This window comes from Meles meles, chromosome 5 (assembly GCF_922984935.1).
Source record: "Meles meles chromosome 5, mMelMel3.1 paternal haplotype, whole genome shotgun sequence".
Taxonomy (NCBI): Eukaryota; Metazoa; Chordata; class Mammalia; order Carnivora; family Mustelidae; genus Meles; species Meles meles.
In genome coordinates this window covers 9,871,643-9,896,921 of record NC_060070.1, presented here as the reverse complement: position 1 = coordinate 9,896,921, position 25,279 = coordinate 9,871,643, and the positions used below count along the sequence as shown (strand labels likewise).

General features: G+C 54.2%; 1 protein-coding gene across 6 annotated transcripts in view; it reads left to right on the top strand.

Moving 5' to 3' along the window:
* Positions 1-8,494: 8,494 nt before the first annotated feature.
* SYNJ2 (synaptojanin 2) overlaps positions 8,495-25,279 on the top strand; it is a 97,865-nt gene continuing 81,080 nt past the window's right edge. For 3 of the 6 annotated variants that reach the window (XM_046005517.1, XM_046005516.1, XM_046005515.1), the window contains exon 1: positions 8,499-8,729. In XM_046005517.1, the coding sequence (XP_045861473.1) occupies positions 8,603-8,729 (127 nt within the window). In that variant the 5' untranslated portion in view covers positions 8,499-8,602. Of the gene's footprint in view, positions 8,730-25,279 lie in introns of all 6 variants that reach the window. The other 3 variants (XM_046005519.1, XM_046005518.1, XM_046005520.1) reach the window with 3 other exon arrangements.

Here is a 25,279-nt window from a genome sequence, read left to right as displayed (position 1 = left end):
GAAAGTGTTTCCTTGGGGTGCCTGGGTGGCTCAGTGGGTTAAAGCCTCTGCCTTCGGCTCAGGTCATGATCCCAGGGTCCTGGGATCGAGCCCCGCATCGGACTCTCTGCTCAGCATGGAGCCTGCTTGCTCCTCTCTCTCTGCCTGCTTGTGATCTCTGTCTGTCAAATAAATAAATAAAATCTTAAAAAAAAAAAAAAAAAGCAGCTTCTGTTTCATCTCTGTTACTCAGCAGAGACGGTGAGTTCTCTGTCAATGATGTCTCAGCTCTGGTTGGTTGATCTAGCCTGAGGGCTGTAAGACACTTAGGAGACTGACTTGCCCCACTCTGAAGAAAAGGAGATGCAACCAGGTAGGGGTGGGAGACAACCAGATCTGGACTAGCATCTCAAAGTCTCTGAAGTCCTAAAAGTACTTCCAGGTTTATCCAAGGAGAACGTGGGGCAAAGGTGGGTGGGCACGTGCAGGTGGGCCGTGAAGGTCAAGTCCATCCTTGTCGTGGAGTCAGTCATGGCCAAGGACAGTCTTGCTGGCTCAGGGCAGGCGGGGAGCGGGGGTGAGTTTCGGTTAACAAAGCGTTAAAAGAACAAGATTTTCGGGGTGCCTGGGTGGCTCAGTGGGTTAAAGCCTCTGTCTTCGGCTCAGGTCATGATCCCAGGGTCCTGGGATCGAGCCCTGCATCAGGCTCTCTGCTCGGCAGGGAGCCTGCTTCCTCCTCTCTCTCTCTCTCTGCCTACTTGTGATCTCTGTCTGTCAAATAAATAAATAAAATCTTTAAAAAAAAGAAAAGAAAAGAAAAGTGTTTCCTTTCTTACACACCCACAGGAGGGGGCATCACCCAGCCTCCCACCCTGCGTTCCTCCAGAAATGGGGAACTTACTTCGACACAGGGCAGCCTTTTTCTTCTTTTTTGACCCCTCATTGCTAGAAAAGTCTTCTGAGGATTGAATTAAAACTCGTCCCCCTGCTCTCTGGAGTGACGATGTGCAGACCTTATTATAAAACCCCTTGTGGCATTTCTCTGTCTCTGGATCATGGAACCCCCTGGGAAAAGAGGTATTTCGGAGGAGGGTCAAGGAGGCAGCGGAAACCGGCTGAGGTGGGAGCACATTCCAGAGGCCTGAGCCTCCTCCTGAGCGGGAATGTGGCCCTGCCCTCTTCCTCCCCCGGCCCCTGCCCCCCAGCTATCTGCCTGGCTCTACCGCAGGGCATAGGAGGGGTGCGGGAGAGAGAAAGACGGTCGCTGTCAGAACCACTTGAGCTGACAACCCCTGAGCCGCCGGAACCCAGTCCAGATAATCGTCTGCCCCCGGAGGTGCCCCCTGAGTGTGGAATGGGGCTGCCGCGCAGCACGCAGGCAGCTGTGGCATCTGGCCCCACGCCCCGACCCGGGACCGGTGGGCTTTGCGTAGGTCTTCAGCTATGATGCGGGATTCAGGCCTGACTGGCAGCTGCTATGCCTGTGTGCGGGGCTTGGTCTTGGCCGCAGAAGTGAAGAAAGTGCCCCGGGGCCCCAGAGCCCGCAGGCGCCCACGAAGGCGCCCACGCAGGCAGGCTTCGTTTCAACCCATCCAAACAGCAGGTGTTGTTGACCTTCAGCAGGAGACCGGGAGGGAAGGAAGCCGCCCAGGGCCTGCGGGCAGAGAGGGCAGGCAGCGCACAAACTCGTGGGAGCCTCTGAGTCACCCGCACCTGGATCTGCGGAGCTCTTTGCTGGCTGGGCCCACTGCCCGGCATCCTCCAATGCTCTGAGACAGTCCCCTGGGAGGCCAGGCTTTTCAAGAGGCACCGTGAGAAAAAGCAAAGCAATCCCCTACCTGGTTCCCTGGAGCTCAGGTCGTAGGTGCAGCCCTGTGCGTGTAGGTGTGTGTGGATAGTGAGATTCAGAGGCATTTACTCCTTTTTCTCAAACATGATCATGAACTTCCGACCACCCTCCTATGAAGGCTGCCTGACACCCAGCCCACTGCGTAAAGGCCAATGGAGCCAGGCCAGCTCTCCCAGGGAGACCTGAGAGCCCAGCGAGGTCTCATTTCTTCGCTCAACAAGGACCCCTGGAACGCGGGGCACTGGGTGTGCAACGGCAGCCGTACAGATGCAGCCCTCGCTTTGCGGAGCAGCGGGCCGGCGGACGGGGGGATGCTCGGAGTGACGGCTCACACGTCCCTAGGGCCCCCTCCGTTCCAGCACTGTCGCAGACCCTTTCCATGCATCTTCCTTCTCATAAACCCACCCAAAAGCTGAGGCATGTGAAGCCCCAGGCAGGTAAGCAAATTGCTCAAGACGGCCCAGAGGAGAAAGGGTAGATCCAGGCTTCCTACCCCGGCCATCAGGCTGCAGAGCTGCCTTTGAATCCTATGTGATTTTGTCTGGGAAGGCAGCACAGGAAAGCCCAGACACATGAAGGACTCCGAGTGACTGCTTGCAAGGGGAAGGGCAGGGAGACGTGGCCCCTGAGATCGCGGGGTCAGAGCTCTCGGAAGGGTCATGCATCGGCTGAGGAAGGGAAGCTGGCCAAGGAAGGAACTTTCTGAGTATCACTGAGGATAAAACCACAAAGGGCAGGAACGATGAATGCGGGAAGACGAACGAATTGGTGTCAGTGGAGGATTTCATGGTCATGAGTTAGTTGAACGCTGGTAAACAAAGGAAAAGCATCCCGCTCTGCCTGTTGTGTTGGCAGAGTGGGTAACTGGGTAACACAGAGTTGATGGGAATTTCCCATTTCTGGAGGAATCGTGGCTACAAATGAGAAGGAATGAGAGAATAGAACCGAACCGTTGACAAGGGTTGCAGTTTGGAGGGTCGGGGGCGCTGTGTCACAGAGGAGAAACCAGGCTTATGCTTCCTGATGGGAGGCGCACACCCCAGCCACGAGTCAGAATCTGCTCAAGCTTCGCTATCTCGCACCCCCGCCCCGGGGCTACAGACCGCACAGAGCGCAGACAATCCCTGCGACCACACTCAGCCGAGTCCCGTCTTCCCCTTGATAGCGCTCCACGCCAGCCGGAGCCTCGGAGAAGTGTGTCCGGCGTGTTCACCGGGCTTCCAGGAGTGGGGGGCCTGGAAGCCAGCCCAGGAGAGCAATGAGTGTGACCGGAGCGGGTGATGGAGACCAGGAGGCACGAGGAGCAGCCGCAGGAGCCTGGAGGTTTCGCCAGGGAAGCTCAGGGGGTTCAGAGTCACTGCCTAGGAGTTTCCCGTATGCTTTTCATCCTCTGAAGTCGGTAACTGAACCTTCAGGCACACCGAGGGTGAAGCGGGCAGAATCAAGATGTAAAGAAGAACCACCGTCGCTCGATCTGTGTTCGGCAAGTGCTCCCATCGGGCCGGCCATGACCAGCACCCCACGGGACCGCAAAGACCGGTCATTGTCCTACCAGACCTGTTGCAGCCTTTGCCGTCTGCTCCTTGAGATGCTTCCTTCCCTGGGACTCCAGGACCCTGTCCCTGCTGGGTGCCCTCCCACCTCGCGGGCATCCCCCCACCCAGGCCGGCACCCAGCCCCGGCAAACTCACCCAGGGCTCAGGCTTCAAATGCCGTCTGGAGGCCCATAGCCTCTGTATTTCCATCTCCGCCCAGCCCCGCCCCCGGACTACAGGACTGCGTAGCCCACCGCCCGTGGGACACCGCCACCTGCGTGTGAACGAGGCACCCCAAACACGTGACCCAGCCACCTGCTTCTCCCTGCGCCGCCTCCATCAGACGCCCATGCCGTCCTTCCCCTTGCTCTGGCCAAAAGCGTGGGGTTGTCCAAACTCCTGTCTTCCCCATATTCTTATCTGCTCTAACAGCAAAACCCATTGGCGCACCCCTCAAAAGCCTACGCAGAATAGGACCGTTTCTCTCCACCCCCCTCCCACCCTCCCTGTGGCACTCTGGCCACAGCAGCCTCCCTCTCTGCTCCCTGCTCTCCCTCCCTCTGCCCTGCACTCAGGTTTCAGTATCCCAGACCTTGGGACGGTCTGATGAAAACCACATCTGAGCACGTCTCGGATCTGCTCCCATCTCTCAGAGCAAAAGTCAGTGTCGCCGGGGCTCACGTCTCCTCCAGCTCCCCCTGTCCAGGCACGCCCTCCTCAGGGATTTGCACTGGCTGTTCCCGGCACCAGAAATGCCCTTCCCTGAGACACCCACGGGGCTCATTCCCCCCATTGCTTCAGTTCCGAACTCAGACGTCACTTCTCCATGAGGCCCTCCCTGACCCCTGTTTAAAATTGTCCCCCCCCAGCATTCTCCTGTCCCCCCCCAGCACTATGACCACCTACCATGTTAGTGGATTTTGTTCGTGTGACGTCTCCTCTGTGGCAGGGACTTTCCTCTGTTTTGCGTGCTGCTGTTTCTCCAGTGTCTAGAACAATCCTGGGCACACAGCAGGTGCTCAGGAAATATCTGTTCCCTACATTCATCAGCCGGGGTCAGAATCACTGCCACGGGTGACCGCAGAAGCTGTGACACCTCCGCTCTCACGGGACGAGATGGAACTAAGAGGACTCATTCATTCAGTGGGCAGGCTCTCTGGCTGCCACCAGGAATCAGCATTCCTGCTCGGCGAGCTCAGAACACAGCGGGAGGAGCGCGATGAAGGAACAAGGAAACAAAGGATTTCTTCTGTCGGAGAGGGCAGCGTGCAAAGGAGAAACTTGGAGCGGGAAGCAGACAGGAGGCGGCGCCCTAGTCGGCTCCAGGCCACGCGGACAGAGTTCCCCAGACGGCGGGCTTCAACGGCAGAAGTTTATTTCCCACAGTTCCTGAGGCTGGAGGTCAGAGAACACAGCGCTGGCAAGTCGGGGTCTCCGAAGGCCTCTTCCCTTGGTCTGTAGGCGATCAGCCGTCTTCTCTCTGGGGCTTCACACGGTCTTCTCTCTGTGCCTGTCTGGGTCCTGATCTCTGCTTCTTATAGGGACACAGATTGGATTAGGGTCCGTCCGCATGACCTCATTTCAGCCCAATTGCCTCTTTATAGGGCCTGACCCTAAACACAGCCACATGCTGAGTGTGAATTTGGAGAGACACAATTTAGCCCATAACCGGGGGTGAGGTGGGCGGAGGAAATTGAGGCAGAGACTGGCCGACGCCTTCAGGACGCCTCCAGGGGCCACCCCACTCTGGAGGTCCTGGGGGGTCGGCGAGGCCAACAGAGCAGCTCGACCTGAGTCCACGGGGAAGCTAACAGTGGTCAGACCCTGGATATACTTTTAAGGCATTCTGACAGAACTGACACTTTCTCTCTTTGGCAAAGAACCCAAGAGAAGACCAGCCGAGGTTGCTTTAGGATCCCAACATCTCCTCAAGCCCAGGGGACTTGGAACACACCTTCTAGAGACAACTGTGCCACAGCAAATGTTCTGGGCCTTTCTCGCTTTCCTCAGTTCCCATTCCCAACCCCCATTTTTGCTTATTGGGGGTTCAGCCGGGGCCAGGTCTTTGAAAGGATGATATCTCTTAGCCTCCTTCTCGACCCTGCCCTCCTACTGTCCTATCTCTCCCTTCGAAGGGCCCATCATTCCACTGCCCTGGAGGCCTTCTCTGGAGGGAAGGGATATGCATCCTGTCCACACAGGGGCTCTAATCCCCTCCTCCTGTCTGCTGCCTGCAGAGGCCTGGCCCGTCTCAGAAAGCCTCTGCTTCCCCCTTGGGCTGCATCGCGTCTGTTTCCCGAGCTCCTAGAGCCTGCCCACTACCCTTCCTGCCTGCATTTCTTCCTCAGTTCTTTGCAAGCTGACTTTTTCCCAGCCCTCTAATAAAACTAAGCACTCGAAGGTCATCAAACCAAGGATCTCTTCTGAGTCCTCAATCTTGAATTCTTTTTTTAAGGTTTAAGAAGGATCCACACCCCCGGGCCTTGGACAAATGACCCTGAGATCAAAAGTCAGATGCTTAACCGAATGAGCCATCCAGGCGCCCCTGAATCCCTCTTCATACAGACCCTTCTGAGGTTTACAACCACTGGCCACTCCCTCCTTCCTTGGGCTTCTCTAATCTCTCGGGCTGCTGCTTTGGGGCTTTTCTCTGTCCCTCCCAGGCTCAGAAGCCCGTCTCCACTCCCCTGCAGAGACTGCCTCCCCCCACCTCCACTGCTCATGTCTGGCCTTTTCTACTGGCCGACCTTGCTCATCTGAAGCTCAGCTCAACCCCAACCACATCCATCAGCCCGCTCCCTGGTTCTCCTGTCTCTGTCGATGGTGCCACTCTGTCCCATTCTCGAAACACTGGCTTCCTTTCTGACTCCTCGCCGTCCTTTTCGCCCCTCATGCAATCAGGCTCCACAGACACAGCCGTTCATTTCTTCCAAAGCTCTCCCCTCTTTCTCGCTCTGCTTTGAGAGTTCGCTGGACTACAGACTCCCCAGGTCCTGCTTGCCTCCCCCCTGCACAGCCAGCATGAATTTCCTGCGGGGGGGTTGGGGAGGACCCCTGGCCCAGCAAGGCAGTGTGCGCATAAGACTGGCTCTTTGTCTGCCTCACTCCAAACCTGAGGGGAGCGACCTGAAAACCCAGCAGGCTCCTGGCTCATTCAGCCGCTTGTCAGAGATGGGAGGGGCGGGCGGCCACTATAGTTCACTGAGTCTAAGATGAACACGGTACCATTGCTGCAGTCTGGGCACGGCCAACAATTTACACAGGCGAGCAGGCAGCATTGCTCCTTTCTTAGCGGTTCCTAAAACCGTGGTTCATCTTACCCCTGATCATGTCTTAGATTCTATAAGCTGTAAAGCTCAGGTGCTGGTCTTCGCCGTGGGCAAGTGTCTACAATACGCACAGCGTGGCGCCGGACAGAGCTTCCAATGATGTGATGCTGGAGAAGGCACGAAAGAGCGCGAGAGTTAAATGTTAAAACTCTGGTCCTCCCTATCTTACCCCTAAGTTGTGAAACAGAGCTAAGAGAAAAGAAATATAAAAACATGTCTCAAGCAACCCATGAGCACATGAGAGCTGAAATGTACATCTGTGAATCTGAGTACCTACATATAAACGCTATTTCCTGGGACCTCATCATTCCAGGAGGGCTTCCTGGAGGAAGCGAGCTTCAAATTTAAAAGGAAAGGAAAAGTGGGCCGGAGGGTACTGTGTATCACTTCATGGGTACACTGTTCAGGAGGGTAATATCTCCATTTCACAGAGGAAGAAACTATGTGGACAGCTTCTGAGCATCCTACCTGGGACAGCCACACTTCATAATTGAATTTGTGAGCAACAGGACAGAAGTCCAAAGCATGATATGAATCTCTGCCAGTTGTTTACATTTACTTTATTCCGCAGTTCATCACCTGGGTGGTGGTCCACAGCAGATTGAAAATCTGGTCATTCCCAGTCTTTCATGAATGTCTGCAAAGGCATCACAGTGTCCCGCTTTAGCACTGGGGGGGACTGCTCCTTCCCGAACATGCTCTGGAGACAGAGCCCGTCCCAGAGCCTTCTCAAGGTGAGCAGGTTGGGGTGAGAAGAGCCCGGTTGGTTTGGGAGCCTGATGGAGGTCTCTGGGGCTGTGCATACACACCTGTGACAGGAGAAGGAAACAAAACCTTCAAATCCACCCAAGGCACCATTCTGGGTAAGCCGTCCCCCCAACTCCCCTCTCCAGTGGAGGAAGCAGGGATATGTGCCGGGGGGCCATATGTTGTGAATACAAACAGGCTAACCACAGTGTCTGCCCTGAAGTCAAGGACGATACCCCAGAGTGGGGGGAGGGACTGCAAGCTGGAGGGGAGAAGGCAGCTGCCCTGACCCCCGACTCAGCACCCATCAGGTAAGCCGGTGGGACAGGCACTGCCTCCATCTGACAGGTGAGGCAAGCTGGCTCGGAGAGTCAAAGCCAGGTAAGGGGCCCGCCTAGAAGTCATAGTCTCCGTTCGTTCTCTCCGGGGCATCACGCCTTGGATCCCCCCAGGTACCCCTGGTGTGGAAGCGGACCACAATATCCTCACGTATAGAAAGCTAATAAAAGGCAACATTTCGTGATCACTTTCCACTCGCCAGGCGCTCACTGAGCCTCTTTGGGGAGTTAACTCGATGCTCAGTGCCTCCTTAAACCCGCTACACCCGCAGGGCAACTGAGGCACAGAGCATTCAAGTGACCGGCCCAGGGTCCTGCACCGCCCGGGCGGGGACTGGGGAGGGCAGGAGCAGACTCCCGCCTCGCGGCCCCGCGGGCCCGGCCCGGGCTGCCCATATAAGGCCGCGCCGCCATGCAGCGTTTCCAGGCTCCATGGGGCACCCCGCGCCCGCGGCCTCCTGCGCGCCCAGGAATGTGTGGAATCTTCCTCTCTGGCTGCCGCCCGCCGCGGGGAGGGCTTCCCCTCCGGCGCGGGGCCCGCGATCGGCCCCCGGAGCCAAGCCTCGGGCCCGCCCGGCCGCCCGCAGCCGCTGCCTGGCCGCTGGGGGGAGCGCGGCGCCTTCGGCAGCGGGACGCGGGGGCGGGCGGCGGGGCGCCCTCACCTGCCCAGGGCCGGGCGGGGAAGGCCGGGGAGGAGGCGGGGGAGGAGCTTGCGCGGGGCGGGCAGTCCCGGCCCAAAGTGAAACTCCGGGCACTTGCGGGAGCGCGGGGAGCGGGGAGCGGGGACGGGCTGCGCGCCCTCGGGCCGGACGCGCCCCGGCGCCCATGGCGCTGAGCAAAGGGCTGCGGCTGCTCGGGCGGCTGGACGCCTCGGGGGAGTGCAGCGTCCTGCTGGAGGCGCGCGGCCGCGGGGACTGCCTGCTCTTCGAGGCCGGCACGGTGGCCACGCTCGGTGAGTACGACCCCGCCGCGGACCCGCGGGCTGGGGCTGCGCTCCCCTGGTCTCCCGTCCCGGGGGAGCGACGCCCGAGGCGAGGGCGCCTGCCGCGCCCAGAGAAAGGGGCACCTCCGGTCCCCGAGGTGACCAGCCCCGGCCGGGTGGGGGGCGCGCCGAGACAGCTGGGACGTGGGGGGCGCGCGCGGGCTGCGGGAAGCCTGTTTGAATGAGGTGACCCCGGGGACGCCTGAGTGGCCCTCGGGCTGGGCCCAGGGCGCGGCGGCCCCCAGCTCCTCCTGGGGGGCTGCCCTCGCCGCGCCCGCCGGTGGTTGCGTTCTTGGAGAGCCGGTGTGGCCCTTAACGCCCCGCGCTCCGCTGGGACGCGTTTGAGGTTCACCGCGATCCCAGGGGATTGACTTAAGATCCGCCTGACCTGTGCCTGGTGCTCGTTTTCCTTTGCACCTGTTGATGAAACCAGTGATCGCCTGATTGCCCGTTGGTTTGTGCTGGCTAGCTTCTGTTCCGGAGGGACCGGGGGACACAAGCCCGGGAACATAGACCCCGGAGAAACCTCTGATGGTACCTCTGTTTGCCTCACGTAGCTATTTGGGCGAGAAGCATCAGTTCTGCAAAGTGCGGAACTTGTAAGCAAACGTGCTAGCCGGTGACCCTATCTTTGTGAGGATGTATGTGAAGTTAGAGGACACCAAGCCAGTACATTTCATGTCGGCGCTTCAGGAAGTGTGGAGACTGGCCTTGTGCCAAGGACTTTAGTGATGATCTCATTTAACTTTCACAATTCTGCCAAAGAGCTACCATTATCCCCATGTTATAGATCAGTAGACTGGGGCCTGAAGAGACTGTGAGACTTGCTTGGCCCAAGGTGACACACCTCCCCCTGAGACCTGTGCTGCAGTTTTCAAAGATTTATTTATTGAGGTGGGGGAGGGGCAGAGGGAGAGAGAGAGAATCTCAAGCTGACTCCCAGCCCCTGGTGGGACTTGTTCTCACACCCCGGCATCATGACCTGAGCTGAAACCAAGCTTAACCCACGGAGTATGTTGTGTTTCATACAATGCATGGCTTCTTTGGTGTCACCAACCAGTCACCCTATCCCCTCTCTTGTGGCTAACTTCATGGGGAAGGCCAAAGGGAGCAAAAGCAGGTGAGATTATTAGAACTTTGAACTTGACCACGGGAGAGTAGGCTTCCCAGGGGTGTCCTGCTGTATCATCTTACCTTGTGGCTCCTAAACGAACTTAAGCGAGGAAGGTCACTGTCCTTTAGGTTCTGGATGACCAGTGCCCTCACTCCCATGACACTTTACAAATGTTTCCAAGTCTTTTTGCGCCCGGCATTGGTATGCATGGATTCTGCAATTAGGATGTACATCTTGGAAGAATCCTCTCTTCTACTGCAGTTTCCCTGTAATCATTTCATTAGCATGTAGTTATCGGGCTTGTTTTCAGTGGCCTGGTTACCGAAACAATGTCTCCCGTATTGTCAGTACCGCAGTGTGCCTCCGATCCTTGATTAAATTATTACCAGATTTCTCCGGTTTGTGCTCTGTCCTGAAAAAATCCAAGTTTGGTCATTCGCTAAGGTCTTGAAAGAAAACCACAGAAATTTCCATTCCATTTTAGATGTCTACTTCATACCACATTTATCAGAGCCGAGAGATTCATTTCATGGGACAAAAATACTCCTTCATCAAAGAGATTAAAATGTCCATCACTTGGATTATGGCGACGCGAAGCAAGTTTCGTGCGCATTTAAGAGTTCCTTTGAAGCCACTTGGAGAAAAAGACCTTATTTTTTCAGAAGAGGAGACTTTAAAATGATGGATGAAGAGAATAAAATGCATATTTTCCATTTGGAGATTCCTTTCGGGCTGCGATGCGTGTATTTCTGTGGGGATTCCAGAGTCCCGGATTCTAGTCAGAGGGTGGCATGGAAGGCGTTGGTTGGTCTTCAACTCATGGGCAGCCCACACTTGTCACTTAACTTCGCATTCATTTTTCGGTAGAACTTAGGCTCGGATGCTGAATTCTTCAAGTCTGCTTTTCTTCAGTGAAGTGAAACTGTTTTTAAAAAGCAGCTGTCCCGCCCTTGGTGGAGCTGCTATCCCGGTGGGGGCGGGGCGGGGATTGTCCAAGCCTCCTGTTACTAGAAAGTTGTTGTTTTTTTTCTTTTTTAAGATTTTATTTATTTATTTGACAGACAGAGATCTCAAGTAGGCAGAGAGGCAGGCAGAGAGAGAGAGGAGGAAGCAGGCTCCCTGCTGAGCAGAGAGCCCGATGCGGGACTCGATCCCAGGATCCTGGGATCATGACCTGAGCCGAAGGCAGAGGCTTTAACCCACTGAGCTACCCAGGCGCCCCGTAGAAAGTTGTTGTTTTTGAGGCTTTTCAAGTATCCGCACCGCATTTGGATAGAATGGTTCTGAATTTGAAATCCCCGTCTATGCTTCAGAGGGCTGGCTTCTTGGTTTGCCTTTCCTTGACAAGGAATAGCGGACTTTCATTTTTTTCCCCCAGAAGATTCCAGTGTCTGCTCTTGCCAGGGGCCGGATATCTGTGGAAGCCAGCGTAGCTGGCGTGGGGATCCTGACCACTCACCCTTTCCATGAGGTTCGAGCTGGGGTGGGGGGGCAGCTTCCTCTCCCCTTGAGCTGCGGTCTCCTCTGATGGGTGTCCCCTGGAGGAACGAGAGGCCAGGGTCACTTACATGGATGGTTTATGACCATGTGGGTGGGGTGGTTCTCCCCCCTCCCCCCAGCCCGGGAATGTTCCTCCCGCTCCATCCTGCTCTGAGGCTGATTTATGCTGCTGCTTTTAGGGGAGCCACGGGAGAGCCAGCATGAGCAGCTGCGGGACAGCTCTTCAAGGGACACGTTAGACCATAAGGATCCATACTTGAAAGGGCCTCTCTCTCGGCTGGTCGGGGGGCTTGCAAGCAATGGCTTTGCATTTGCAGGCGGTGCTCAGAAACATTCCGGGGCTTGAGCTGGGCTGTGAGTTCAGGAGAAGCTGGTGATGCTTGGCTGGGCTGTGGCTGGGCGCAGTCCTTCTGTTGGTTCCTCGGTGACTCTGGGGACCGTCTCCGCGCCAGGCCATGGAGCCGGCCAGCGGGAAGGTTGCTGAGGGAATACCTCTAAATTCCTGCTTCTGAAGGAATTAGATTGAGAGTGTATCTTCAGAGTAGTTCAGTGAGAACAGGGATTCGGAAGCAGAAAAGCCAAACACGGTGGCACCAATTACAAAAGGTTTTGTTACGTTTTCTCGTTTTCTCGGTGACCTGATTCCAAGGCAGGAGGCTTCCCAAGCACAGGTGTAAAGAAAGCCATGGCCTAGCATAGCTGGGGAACAGCTCCCATGGCCGGCAGCCCACAGTGAGCACAGATGTTCTTTTATTTGCGCATCTGGGGGAAAAGTACTTGCCGGCTTTGCCTTCGTCTCTCTTAGACTTCGTGCGGACCAGGGGAAGGGAACTGTGCCTCTTGTCCACGGATCTCATTTTCAGAACGAGCACGGATCCTCCAAGTCCAGCCTTCTCCAAACAGCCCCCAGGGCGGGCGGCCCGCCAGCGAGCCTGCGTTTGCACCAGTGTTCGTGAGCCCGGGCAGCCCGGCCTTCCCCCCCAGCCACGCCTGCTGTTGAACAGGGAGCGGGGGCCATGGGGGCGTAGGGTGGGAAGGAGGCCTGGGAGACATAATTAACTTAATTAGTGAGTGTCCCTAAATTACGCTGAGCTTCTGGGGGGAAAGTTTCTGTGTAAACACGGGCCTGGACTTTCCCAGCCGATGTTTATATAAAGGCCACAATATCCTGCTTTGTTTGATTTGCTGAAATGGCCACGGAGCCCAGCAAGGCTTCTCGCTGTGGCCTTGCTCACTTTCCCCGTCTCTGCAGCCCAGAATCAGCCGGTCCCAGCCGTCAGGTGTGACCTGCTTCAGGGCACCTGAGAGAATCCGGGAGTGGCCAGGTTATCCGCTCTTCTGGGTGGAGACTGCACAGACACGTGGGGCCAGGCAGGGGCTCCGGGCTGCTGACTTGGGACACCTGGGCAGCCGACACATGTCGGCCTCCACGGCTCATGCACGGGTCCTTCTTCCTACTTGGGGGTAAGCTCGGCAAGGGAGTCACGAAAATGCAAGTGGGGTTACTGTGTACTTCTGCCTGTCGTTTGCGTACCCCGCCGGTAGGAGGGCGATGTCCTGTCTTGCCAGGCTCCTGTGGCTCAGACACCTTTCCCGTAACCCTTAAGTGTGAACATTTCCCAGTGTAGGAAAGTAGAAGGAAAAACGAATCCCCTGTACCTGTCACTCAACATTGGTATCTGTCAATATATTTCTTTTTTTTTTTTTTAAAGATTTTATTTATTTGACAGAGAGCTCACAAGTAGGCAGAGAGGCAGACAGAGAGAGAGGAAAGGAAGCAGGCTCTCTGCTGGGCAGAGAGCCCGATGTGGGGCTCGATCCCAGGACCCTGGGATCATGACCTGAGCCGAAGGCAGAGGCTTAACCCACTGAGCCACCCAGGCGCCCCCTGTCAATATATTTCAATTCTGTGGCACTTGTCCCTGTATTTTTTAAAGATTTTTAAAATTTTTTTATTTGAGAGAGAGAGAGAGAACATGGGTGGACGGGGGAGGGACAGAGGGAGAGGGAGAAGCAGGTGCCCAGCTGAGCAAGGAACCCTATATGGGGCTTGATCCCAGGACCCTGGGATCATGACCTGAGCCAAAGGCAGATGCTTAACCAGCTGAGCCACCCGGGCACCCCTGTTCCTGTATTTTTTACGAGAAATGAATCTCCTAAAATTTAGTTGGTTCAATGCCAAGCAAGATTTAATGTATTTGACTTGGCTTCCCCCCCCCCCACCCCCGATTGCATTTGTGTCTATGTGTTTAAGTTCAAAGTTTACTTGACAGACTGAGATGTGGCCAGCAATGGAGATGGTGGTGTGAATTGATTCTGAGATTCTGGCCAAGATACTTTTTTTTTTTTAAAGATTTATTATTTATTTGTTTATTTATTTATTTTGGAGAGGGGCAGGGGCAGCAGAGGCAGAGGGAGAGAAGCAGACCCCACTGAGCACAGAGCCTGATCCCACGATCCCGAGATCCAGAGATGGTGACCTGAGGTCACGACCTGAGCCGAATCAAGAATTCCCAGCGTCACCAAATGTGCGTGCAGGTGCTCCCTCTGGCCAGGCACATTTTTAAAAACAAAGTGACCGCATGGGAAGAGTAAACCTTTGGCTGGAAGAGCAGGATGTCCCCTCCTTGGGATGGCCCTGATGGGCTCACAGGGAGACAGTCGGAGCTCTTTGGCGGCACTGCCCTAGATCATGGCTGGAGGGGGCCTTGCCCGTGCCTCTCATTGAAATGAGGAGTTGGGCTACGGGGCCATGTCCCCCTGTCATCTGCAGTCCCTTCTCTGGACCTCACCGCAGGTACCCAGGACCCTGGAATTTCCTACCCAAGCAGTGCCCAGACTGCTTCCATCCTGCTCGTGTCTCTTCCCAGGGTCTGTGACAGACTGCAGTGCCCATGTCCCCTCTGGGTCCTGGGGAAGGGGGTGTGGCCGGGCTGCACCTTATGGAACTGGACACAGGACACACTGGCTGGGGTGTCCCCAGGTGTGCGAATGAGGCCCCTGGCAGAGTGGTGTGAAGTCCGGAGGTGGGAGGAGGGAGGAGGGAGGAGGGAGGAGAGTGGTGTCCGTGGAAAGAGAATGGTCCAGGCTAAGGGCAGCTGCCACCACTGGCCACATTCTGGACTGATCTGCCAGTTAGCAACAGGGTGAACTTCTCAAGCTAAGAGGGTAGAACATATTTTGTTGAACAGAACTGTGGCAAGCGACCAGGGCCCTAGGTCTCACCTCTGGGGTGTTCCTCGGGTACCCAGGTCCCACTTTGGGATTTTTTGGCTGCTCAGCATCTGTTGCTAGACTGGGTCAGCCTTTCCATCTGAGATGAGGAGTATTTTCTGTTGTTGCTGGGTTTTCTGCCCACACCTGAAGTGTCCTTAAAGCCCTGGGAAACTGCCCCAGGCCCAAACTTGGGAATTAGATGGGGGTCCCCAAGCATTTCTGGGCAGCGTGGGTGGTGTGGTCACAGCTGCCTCAATCTGAAAATCAGATCCATTTTGCAGGGGTGTCTGCTCCTGACCAAGCCGAGGGCTTGCAAGCAAAGCCTCCAGAGCTGCACCAGCATTTCCAGGTCACATTTGCAACGGGCATCGCTTTTGTTTTCCACGCACTGGTGGGTGTTGTGCAGATACTGGTAGATTTGTCTGGGCGCTGGTAGATGGGGGCCTCAGTGGGCCGGCAAGGGTCCACCCTCGAGGCCAAGGCAAAACAGCCCAGTTATGGGCACTTCCTAACTGTGTTCAAGGAACACTGGAAGGAGGCTTCGGGTACTGTTCTGTATACTAAGTCATTCTTGGGGACGATTTAATGCAAACCTTGAGAAATACACATGTCCTTGGGGTGCCTGGGTGGCTCAGTCAGTTAAGTGTCAGACTCTTGGTTTTAGCTCAGGTCAGGATCTCCTGGGCCCTGAGATCAAGCCCTGCTGGCTGTGAGCTCAGCGGGGAGTCTGCTCTCCTTCTGCCCCTCCTCCCACACTGGCTCACAGGTGCATGCACGCATGCGCAAGCTTTCTCAAATAAATAAATAAATCTTTTTTTTTTTTAAGATTTTATTTATTTGACAGACAGAGATCACAAGTAGACAGAGAGGCAGGCAGAGAGAGGAGGAAGCAGGCTCCCCGCCGAGCAGAGAGCCCAATGCGGGGCTTGATCCCAGGACCCTGGGATCATGACCTGAGTCGAAGGCAGAGGCTTTAACCCACTGAGCCACCCAGGCGCCCCTAAATAAATAAATCTTTAAAAAAAAGAGATATGCATTGATCCTGTATTAAATGGATAGAAATTTATTTCAGGACATATTCATATATCATATTCATATAACATTTTGCTTTGAGGATGTTCATTGCAAGCTGCTTTGAATTTTTAGCTGACCACACAAAGCCTGGTCCAACTTGATAATAATAGCGAACATTTATGGGGAAAAAATGACTTATGTTTATGGAGCACTTACCAAGTACCTGGCATTGTTCTACGTGGTTTACATGTATTAATTTATTTAATCCCCACTCTGAGGCAGATGTTAATTATCCATTTTACACCCAGAGAAAGTGAGGCACAGACCAGTATGAGCACTCACATCCCTAAAAAAAAGAAATTTCAAGGGCACCAGGGTGGCTCAGTCAGTTAAGCGTCTGCCTTCGGCTCAGGTTGGGATCCGAAGGTCCTAGGATCGAGCCCCACATCGGGCTCCCTGCTCAGTGGGAAGCCCACTTCTCCCTCTGCCTCTCCCTCTGCCCAAGCTCAAGCTCTCTCTCTCTCAAATGAATAAATAAAATCTTAAAAAAAAGTTCAGTATGTGTATGAAAAAGACTAGGTGTGTCCTGTTGTCTCTGTGAGTATTTTGGGCTTCAAAACACGTGTGTCATCAGTCAGCGAAGATCAGGGTGCTGGGGACTTGAAGTAGGCAGAGCCTCCCCTTGGGGACTAGATTTTTTTTTTTTTTTAAGATTTTATTTATTTATTTGACAGAGAGAGATACAAGTAGACAGAGAGGCAGGCAGAGAGAGTGAGAGGGAAGCAGGCTCCCCGCCGAGCAGAGAGCCCGATGCGGGACTCGATCCCAGGACCCTGAGATCATGACCTGAGCCGAAGGCAGTGGCTTAACCCACTGAGCCACCCAGGCGCCCTTGGGGACTAGATTTTTAATCGATGCTTGTGTCAACAGGCGCGGTCAGGCTTGGGGAAGCATTTGTCCACTGTCTGCGCAGCGTGTGTTATCAGGAAGGGGGCATCTTCCAGAGAAACGTGGGCTTCAGTCCTGCGTTCCAGCGAGTTGAGGCCTTGCTCTGGGTAGTGACCTTCCGATCGGACCGCCCAGCACCTCCAACAGAGCCTGGTTAGGACTCCAAGCTCTGAAGAAAGTGCTCGGGGCATAGGCGCAGCCACGAGCCACGAGGCTCCCTGAGGACATGCTTCTGGACGTGAGGCGTGTCAAACCGATGACATGTTAGACTGGTGTCTTCCCGAGGATGTCCTCAAGAAGATGTCCGCAGTCGAGCGGAGAGAGATGCCTTAGGGCATGACGGTGTCTTCCTGTCCTAAGTTCGCTCGTTCTGGAGGACTGGGGGTGGGGGGCGGCAGGGTCTGGCAGCTGGGTGGACAGAGCTGCGTTTTGCACCCAAGGTGGGCACCGGGCATCTGTCGTGGGCCTGGTGCTCAGCAAAGGGCCTGTCCAGGAAAGCTGATGTGCCTGGCCAGGTCCTGGGGAAGCGGCTGTCCGCATGCACACCGTGGGAAGCGGGACGGTTGCCACTTGCTTGTAACGCTTCCTGGTTCAGAAAGGGACTCTAGCGGGAGGAATCACTTTGAGCGCATTCGCTAAGGAGGGCGGGTAGGGCAGCTCCTGGTGACCCAGTTCTTGGGAGCAGTTCCAAAGTACGAGGACGAAGGCCTGAACTTAATTTCATGGCAGCGTTTTGAGGCTCAGGGACTGTCCTGGAGAGCCTTCTGTGATACCACGGGAGCTGGTGCTTCCTTCTGTTCCTGCATCCCTGTGCCTATCTGGCCCACCTCCTCCCTTCTGTGAGACCCGGCCTGCTGGAGCCCCCCTCCCCGACTTCCCCTGTCCAGCCTGACCGCAAGCCGCTGTGCCGGACACGTCCGCTAGTCGACAACGGGCCTCCTGCAGCTGCTGCTCCTTGACAAGGTCTGAGGCAACGCTCAGGGCAAAGCAGGTGATAAGAAATGAAGTGGGTGGCTCCTGGGGGGCTCAGTCGGTTCAGCATCTGCCTTCCGCTCGGGTTGTGATCCCAGAGCCCTGCATCGGGCTCCCGGCTCTGTGGGGAGTCTGCTCCTCCCTCTGCCTCTGTGATCGCTTTCCCTCTCTCCCAAATAAATAAATAAAATCTTAAAAAAAAAAAAAGAAAGAAAGAAAAGAAATGAAGAGTGACCTTCCTCTGTCCTTTAACCCCCTGAGCCACCCAGGCGCCCCGCTGCTCTGTCCTTTAGAGCAGCATAAGGTCTCAGAAAATGAACTTGGGCCACCAGAGTGCTCCTAGTTTTGAAATTGATGTGGGATGGGGGGTGAGGTGGGGAGAGGGCAGGGTGGTCACAGTGAGGCTCAGACCCAGCATGGAACCGGGGTGGTCTGGACACCCACCAAGAGCTAGGAAAATGGCCAGATTTAAGCAGGGCGTGAGGTACATTTCTTATCTCTGCTGGCCAGCTGCCTTTTTGTATTCAACTTGTGTTGACTACGTTACTGATTGATGGTGGGAATCTCTACTCAGAAAAAGCAAAAAGCAAATTACTTCCCTTTCCTCACCCTAGAATGTTCCAGTGAGACCTCCACTACACGCTTCACCTGTTTCCTCTGCAGCCTACGGGTGGGCGAGACAAGACCTGAATTCTAGCCCTGGCTCCTTCGGGAGTCCTTATCTGTTCTTATCTGAAGGAACTAACCTCACAGGACTCAGGGTCCACATCTGAAAACCAACAAATGACAAGCAGCATTGCCTTTCCTTCTCTGGAATTCCATGTGTCTTTTTTTGGTTTTTTTTTTTTTGGTTTTTTTTGATAGTGAGATCACAAGCAGGCAGAGAGGCAGGCAGAGGTGGGGCGGGCGGCGGGGAAGCAGGCTCCCCGCTGAGCAGAGAGCCTATGCGCTGTTCCATCCCTGGACCCTGAGACCATGACCTGAGCCCAAGGCAGAAGCTTAACCCACTGAGCCACCCAGGCGCCCCTCCATGTGTCTTAAAAAAAACAACAACTAAGCACTAAGCATGAGCAAATAAGCAACACCCTTGCCTTACACACCTAGTAAAAATAATAAACCACCCAGAAATTTGAGTCTTAGGAGAAATGATCCGGCAAGGTTAAATTGAAGATGGTTCAGATCTAAGTCTGAGCTAAGAATCGAATGCTATACATTTTTTTGATTAGAGACTTAAGAATTAACTAAAAGGCATAAGATTCTTTCTCCTTGGTTCTGCCCCTTTCCCAATAGGCTGAGAAGATTTTCTAAAGGCAACAACAATTTAGCTTCAGTTAGGGACACAAAGTAAGGTATTTCTTAAAATATCATAAAATGTGCCAAAGTAGTAGCTCCTTTATTTGGTTCTTACTAGCATCCCTTAACATTTCGAAGCTCCTGCCTTCGGTCATAAACCTAACTTTACTTTTTTAACCGTCTGCTCTGCAAGGAGGAGTTTGTGTGTCTGGGAGTGTGTGGTCTTCTTTCAGCGGCTTTACTGACTGTTGCGTGAACTTTGCTTCGCCTCAAACCTTATCCTGGCTGACAATCCAGTATGTGGGGGAAAAACTCTTCAAGCGGAGGAGACCGTTTTCTGCGGCTCCTGCTTCCCGGTTAGGCGAAGCTGAGGTCGGGTGGAGCCAAGCCGGATCCTGCTGGCAGAAGGAGTGACAGAACGGGGTCCAATGTGGCAGTCCCCGGGCTCTGGCCCAGCAGAGCTGTGGCACTCCCATCCTGGCCTGCTTCAGTACTGGGCTCGTTTTTATCTAAATGATGTAGATAAAGAAAGGAATATTGGAAAGCTTGGGCTAGAAATAACTTGCCAGCAGCCCAGGCCTGAGCCAAGCCCTTGTGATAAGATCGATCATAGGGGTATCTGCTTCTCTTTTACCCAGACCACCAGCAGGGGTGAGGGTGGGAGCCGGGGTCAGAGGGGCGGGGCCTGTGGCTCAGGAAGGGAGGGGCCTGTGGCTCGGGAGGGGTGGGGCCTGTGGCTCGGGAGGGGCGGGGCCTGTGGCTCAGGAAGTGGGGGCGGGAAGAGAGGGCTTACGTTGCGCTCCGTTTCCTCCACCACCTCCCTTGCTTTCCAAGCTGACCTGTCTAGAGGAGACGTTTTTTCCCAATTAACAGAAAGGCACCCTGTGGGCTCTAGGCTTCCTTGAAGAAAGCAGACCGGAAAAGCCTTTTTCTAACTTGCATGGCGGGGATGAAATTTTAATCCAACCGTGGAGCTGGTATTTGCAGCTCACCCCTGCGACACAGGCGCATTGCACAGGAGCACACACAGGGAGGGAGGAATTGTACGGAAATGCCATTGCCATGCCATTGCCTGCGACCGTGGCTGCAGACCTAGGGTTTCGGCCGTGTGTCTGGCTTCAGCACTCTCCGCCATAGGTTTCTGGTTCGGTCTTGGTGTTAGGAAATTTAGGTTGCTGAGAGCTTGTTAGAATTTTGTCTTAAAAAGAGAAAATAGATCCAGATCCCAGACTGGGGGAGTGATCCTGGAAGAGAAGTTGTGAGCTTGAGAGGCTGAGTTTCGTGACTGTGGTCCGCCACCAGCTTTCTCCGGGCCTTGTAGGAGGGACCTCAGTTTTGCGGCTTCTGTGTGCTCCCCTCCTGCGGACCCTTAAGTCTTTTGGGTGCAGAGGATACGACTGTGCACTTAGAAGATTCAGGAGACAGATCCTGAAGGATGTATCAGTGAGAAGGCGATACTGACCGAGGGGGATGGACCGACGCGCACGCGCACGGGAGGGCAGGAAAGAGGGGGCACGAGACTGGGAAATGTTGGTAGCGCCTGGAGTTGGGTGACAGGTATGTGGAGGTTCGCGAGACTTAGTGAGTGAATAAGCCGGCTACTGTTCAAGCTCGGTAGATAAAAATTGATGGCTTTCCAATACACTATCGTGAGTCAATTAGAAATTAGAGTATCACATGGGGGAAAAAAAAGGATTCCACTCCCAGGGACAACAGTTTCCAAGAATAAACATAATAAAATATGCAACGCCTAAAAGAAGAAAGCTATAAAACTTCACTAAAGCACCAAATAATTGGAAAGGTATCCTGTGTTCTTTGATAGGAACATCGACATTGTAAAGATGTTCTTCTCCAAGTCATCTATAAATGCAAGTTATCTGTGAGTAAAACCAATTAAATTCTAATAGGAGTTTGATGTAAAACATAGGGGACTGACTAAGAATATCTGGGACTCCCCCCAACTTTTATGGCAGCCCCATTTGGGTGGGATAGGGGCTTGGGACAATAACGTCTGACTCACCCTGGTCCCACTGTCTTCCTCCGTCCCGCCCAATCCCCCAGCAAGTCCAGGCTTCTCTACCTCCACACTCCACAAGGATCTGGATGCCCTACGGTGCTCCTCCAACCTGGCCCTCCTGCACTCAGACTCGCGGCCGCCACCTAACTGGTGTCCCAGCCACCACTCCCAGGGCTTCCCCAGCCCCCATGCCGGGAGGGACCTGCTTAAGCCTGCACTTCCTAAGGCCTCTGCCCTGGCCTCACCATTTCCTGAGCTCAGTCCATGTGAGCAACCCTGGCTGGCTCCTGCCTTGGCAGCTTTTACTTGCTGTGCCTTCGGCCCACAGTTGTCTCCCCCTCCCCCCAGCTCCGGACCTCTGCCCGGCTGTGTCCTCCCCATCCTATCTGGGTGATTTGGGCGAGACTTTCCTGGCCACTCCAGCTGATCTGGCCGTGGCATCCACACGCCCCACGCCCCCATTGTCACCGGTGTATCACCTGCTTTCTTTGTCTTACCAAAAGCACCTTTGTTGTTTGCTTGCCTGTGTCCCATGTAATGTTCACCTCAAGCCTGCAGGCTTTCTGGGAGCAGGAGTTTGTGGGTTACGTCGTGTCCCCCAGAAAGATCTGCCCAAGTCCTAACCCACAGTACCATGATAACGGAATGTGACCTCATATGGAAATCAGGTCTTTGCAGCCACAGTTAAGTTGTAAACTAAGGTGAAGTCATATGGAAGTAGGGTGGGCCCTTAATCCAGTAGGACCTCTTGTCCTTAGAAAAAGGGAAGACGTAGAAACACACACACACAGAGGGAAGACGGCCATGCGAAGACAGAGGCAGAGATCAGAGTGATGTGGCCAGCAGCCAAGGACCCCGGGGGCCCCCAGAAGCTGGAAGAGCCAAGGAAAGACCCTCTTCTGGAGCCTTCAGAGGGAGCATGGCCCTGCCAACACCTGAGTCTGGACTTCCGGCCTCCAGAACTGTGCGTAAAGTGTGGTTATTTCCAGCACCCCCGTCTGTGGTACTTGGTCTTACGGCAGCCCCAGGAAACCACAACAAGGGGCATTTTCTGTCTTGCTCAGTACTGTCTTCTCAGCCCTGTCGGGGGTGAGGAGCAGCTCCAGAAACACTGCGGAATGCTGAAGGAATGGCAAAAATAGCCAAGAAGATTTTGAAAAAGATCAGTGAAGACGAACTTGACCTAGCAGATAGTAAAGCATACTATAAAGCCATAAGAATGTTATAATAGAGAGGCACCTGGGAGGCTTAGCCCGTTAAGCGTCTGCCTTCTGCTCAGGTCATGATCCCTGGGTTGTGGGATCAGCCCTGCATCCAGCTGCCTGCTCAGCAGGGAGCCTGCCTCTCCTTCTCCCTCTGCCTGCCGCTCCCCCTGCTTGTGCGCTCTCTCTGTCAAATAAATAAATAAACCTTCAAGAAAAAAAGAATGGTATAATAGACAAAAATCAATAGATTAGAAGAGAGGGCTCAGAACAGACTTCTGTAAATGGATTTAGTTTATTATAATGGTGACGATTTAATGAGCCAGGGGAAGGGTGGCTATTCCACAAATTGTCTTGATACAATTGACCAGTGCTGTGCGGCGGGGGGAGGGGGGCGTGTGTGTGTGTGTGTGTGTGTGTGTGCACGGGCATGTGTATGTGTGCAGGGGATGCTCCTCCTTTACTCAGCCGGATATTCAGACCGGGTTCCCCTTGGACTGTCTAGTCTGAAAGGAGGGCAGAAAGCTCAGCTTGCCCCCGGGACTTGCTGGCTGTCCCTGTCCAGGAGACCGAGTGTTCTTTGTAGGAGTTCTGGCAGGTGACTGTGTAGCCACCCGGCTGGTAAGGAGCTTCTCCCTTGTATCCTGTTGGAAATAGCATCTCTTAAAAAAAAAAAAAATGTATATATATATATATTTTCTCTTTCTCTCTCCCTCTCAAATATGTATATATTTATATATAAATATATAAATAAAATATTATATGATATATAAATATAAATATATATATATGTGAGAGGGAGAGAGAAAGAGTGAGCAAGCACAAGAGCAGGGAGAGGAGGAAGCAGACGCCCGCAGAGCAGAGAGCCCAACTTGGGGCTCGATCCCAGGACCCAGGATCATGACCTGAGCCGAAGGCAGACGCTTAACCGACTGAGCCCCGAGACGCCCCCGAGTCAGTGTCTCTTATCAGACCCCCAGAAGTATAGATTCCAGGCTTCACCCAAGCCCAAGCCTGGAGTCCTCATCAGCAGGTGTTGTTCATTTATGGCTCTTCCGCGTCCAGGAGCAATGGGCTGATCACGGTCATTTTTACCATAAGCAGTGTTCTCTAGTCACATAGTTGATGGCTGACCGTTATGGGGTTCCTAGGTTTTTGTTAAGCCCATGGGGATGCTAATTAAATTAGAGCCCTCCATTATACCATGTATTAGAGCAAATTACAGAGGCCTTCACGGTGAACTATAAAGAGCCCAACTTTTCAAGTATTAGAAGAACATAGAAGAGAAACTTTCACAGTTTTCTGGTGTAGAAAGCCTTTCGAAACAAAGCATAAAACTCAGAAGTCAAAAAGATTAAGAAACCTGATAGACTTAAAGAAATATCTCTTTATTGAAGTATAATATACACAGAACAATGAACAAATCCTACTGCACAGCTCCTGAGTTTTCACAAAGCAAACACACCCCCATGCCCAGGGAGGGATCTGGAAACAGAGCCCCGGTGGCACCCTAGGAAGCCCTGCACAGCCTTTGCCCTGTGTCCGACCCGTAGATCGGAGTATGTAAATACCTAAATCTCCAGGATATCAAAAGACGCCATAAAAGCGCTTTAGAAATGAGCAACAGCCTGGAAAGAAATCGTGTACACCCGTGTGCAACATATGAAAGGATCAAAGACTGACAATCATGGGATGTAGGAGAGCGCCTATAGATCATAAAGAAGGACTAATAGTTCACCAGGAAGGAGACCTAAGTCATTCCCAAGAGGAAAACGGCAAATGGCCCACGGAGCCAGTACCGCCCACTCTGCTCCAGGCTGGAAGCCGTCTCCTCCGTTCTTCTAGCCCTCTCCCTCCTGTGACTCAGGCGTGGAAAGCCCAGGACAGACCCTGCATTCCACCCAGGGTGACTCCTCCCTGCTGCTCCCCCACCACGCCCCCGCTGTGCCTTCCCACCTGTCTCTCCCTTAGGCCTTGACCCGTTTCCCAGGAGACATTTGGTTTTCTCCTGCATTGGCTCCCGGGCCTCCAGACAAGCCCAGATCTGACTTGTCCTCTAGGGACACACCTGCTCAGGTGCCCGCCAACCTCAGTGCGGGGAACATCAGGGCGGGGCTCAGGTGCTTGACACACAAACAACAGCTGTGGCAAAAGGTAGGAGGGGGCCGTCATTGCTGGAGGCTGGGGCAGGCGGTAGGTTTGGCATCCCTAAAGGCTAGAGTCGGGGAGGACCGAATCGGCCCTCAGGAAGGAGTGTGGGACGGCACCAGCAGCAGCAAAGGGTTCATCCCGTAAAGGCGAACTTCCCCAGGGAGAGGCTGCGGAACGAAGGGACTTCACAGGAAAATGACTGGGGGAGTCTGGACCTGGAACCCTCCCTCCCCCCAGGAAATGTGCAGCTCAGGCCATGTGGTCAGTTCAGCCCAGGGATCCGGGGTATGTTTGACCTCTGTTCGCAGAGCGCACATCAGCCTCTTAGGGGACACGGGGGTCTCTTGGGGACTTGCTGCTGTGAAGTGATTAAGATTCTAAGGCCAGGTTCTGACCCATCCATAGACTGTCCTGTTTCCAAGGCTGGAGCTAATTCCAGGTACAGAAAGCCTTTGGCTGGTTGGTAAGTCAGAGGAGGCTGTCCCCAGATTGAGGAAATGTGGTAGTAGGGCCCTGTGAGAAGGTTTCTTCTGCCCTTTTGTAAAAATGGTGTGAATATCTTCCGTTCTGTGGTGTGGGGCCTCTGCGAGAAGCAGCCGTGTTTAACTAACAGAAGCGTGTGGAGGGAGAGCCCAAACTGGTCACAAAAGATGCCCCCAAAGATTCCCTACGTGTGGGGATGCGAGTAACGAGGCACCATTCACGTGTCCGCTCAGAGTGGAACTTCCTTCCTCTAATGGGGCCTGTGCGTCCTGTTCGCCCAAGGTCAGGGCCAGTCCTGCTGTAGCGCTGCGTCTCCGTGGCCCGTCCAACACCAGGGACCACACTGGTGTTCTAATCACATCTCTAATGCCAGCTTTCCTGCTAAACAGCAACAGTAATTTTTTGTAACAATCAAAGAAGGCTGAGAAATGAATTATAGCCAGTTTTCTGGATTCTGGATTAAAATACAGAATAGGAATTGGCTTTTGGTGGATGGAAGAAGGCTTACCTCAGCTTTCCGGAACCGTGTCCTGTGCTCAACAAGTCCCTCCCACACCAACCTCTGTGAACCCCGCCTTCCCCTGCACGCCCTCCCCCAACCTGAGGCTTG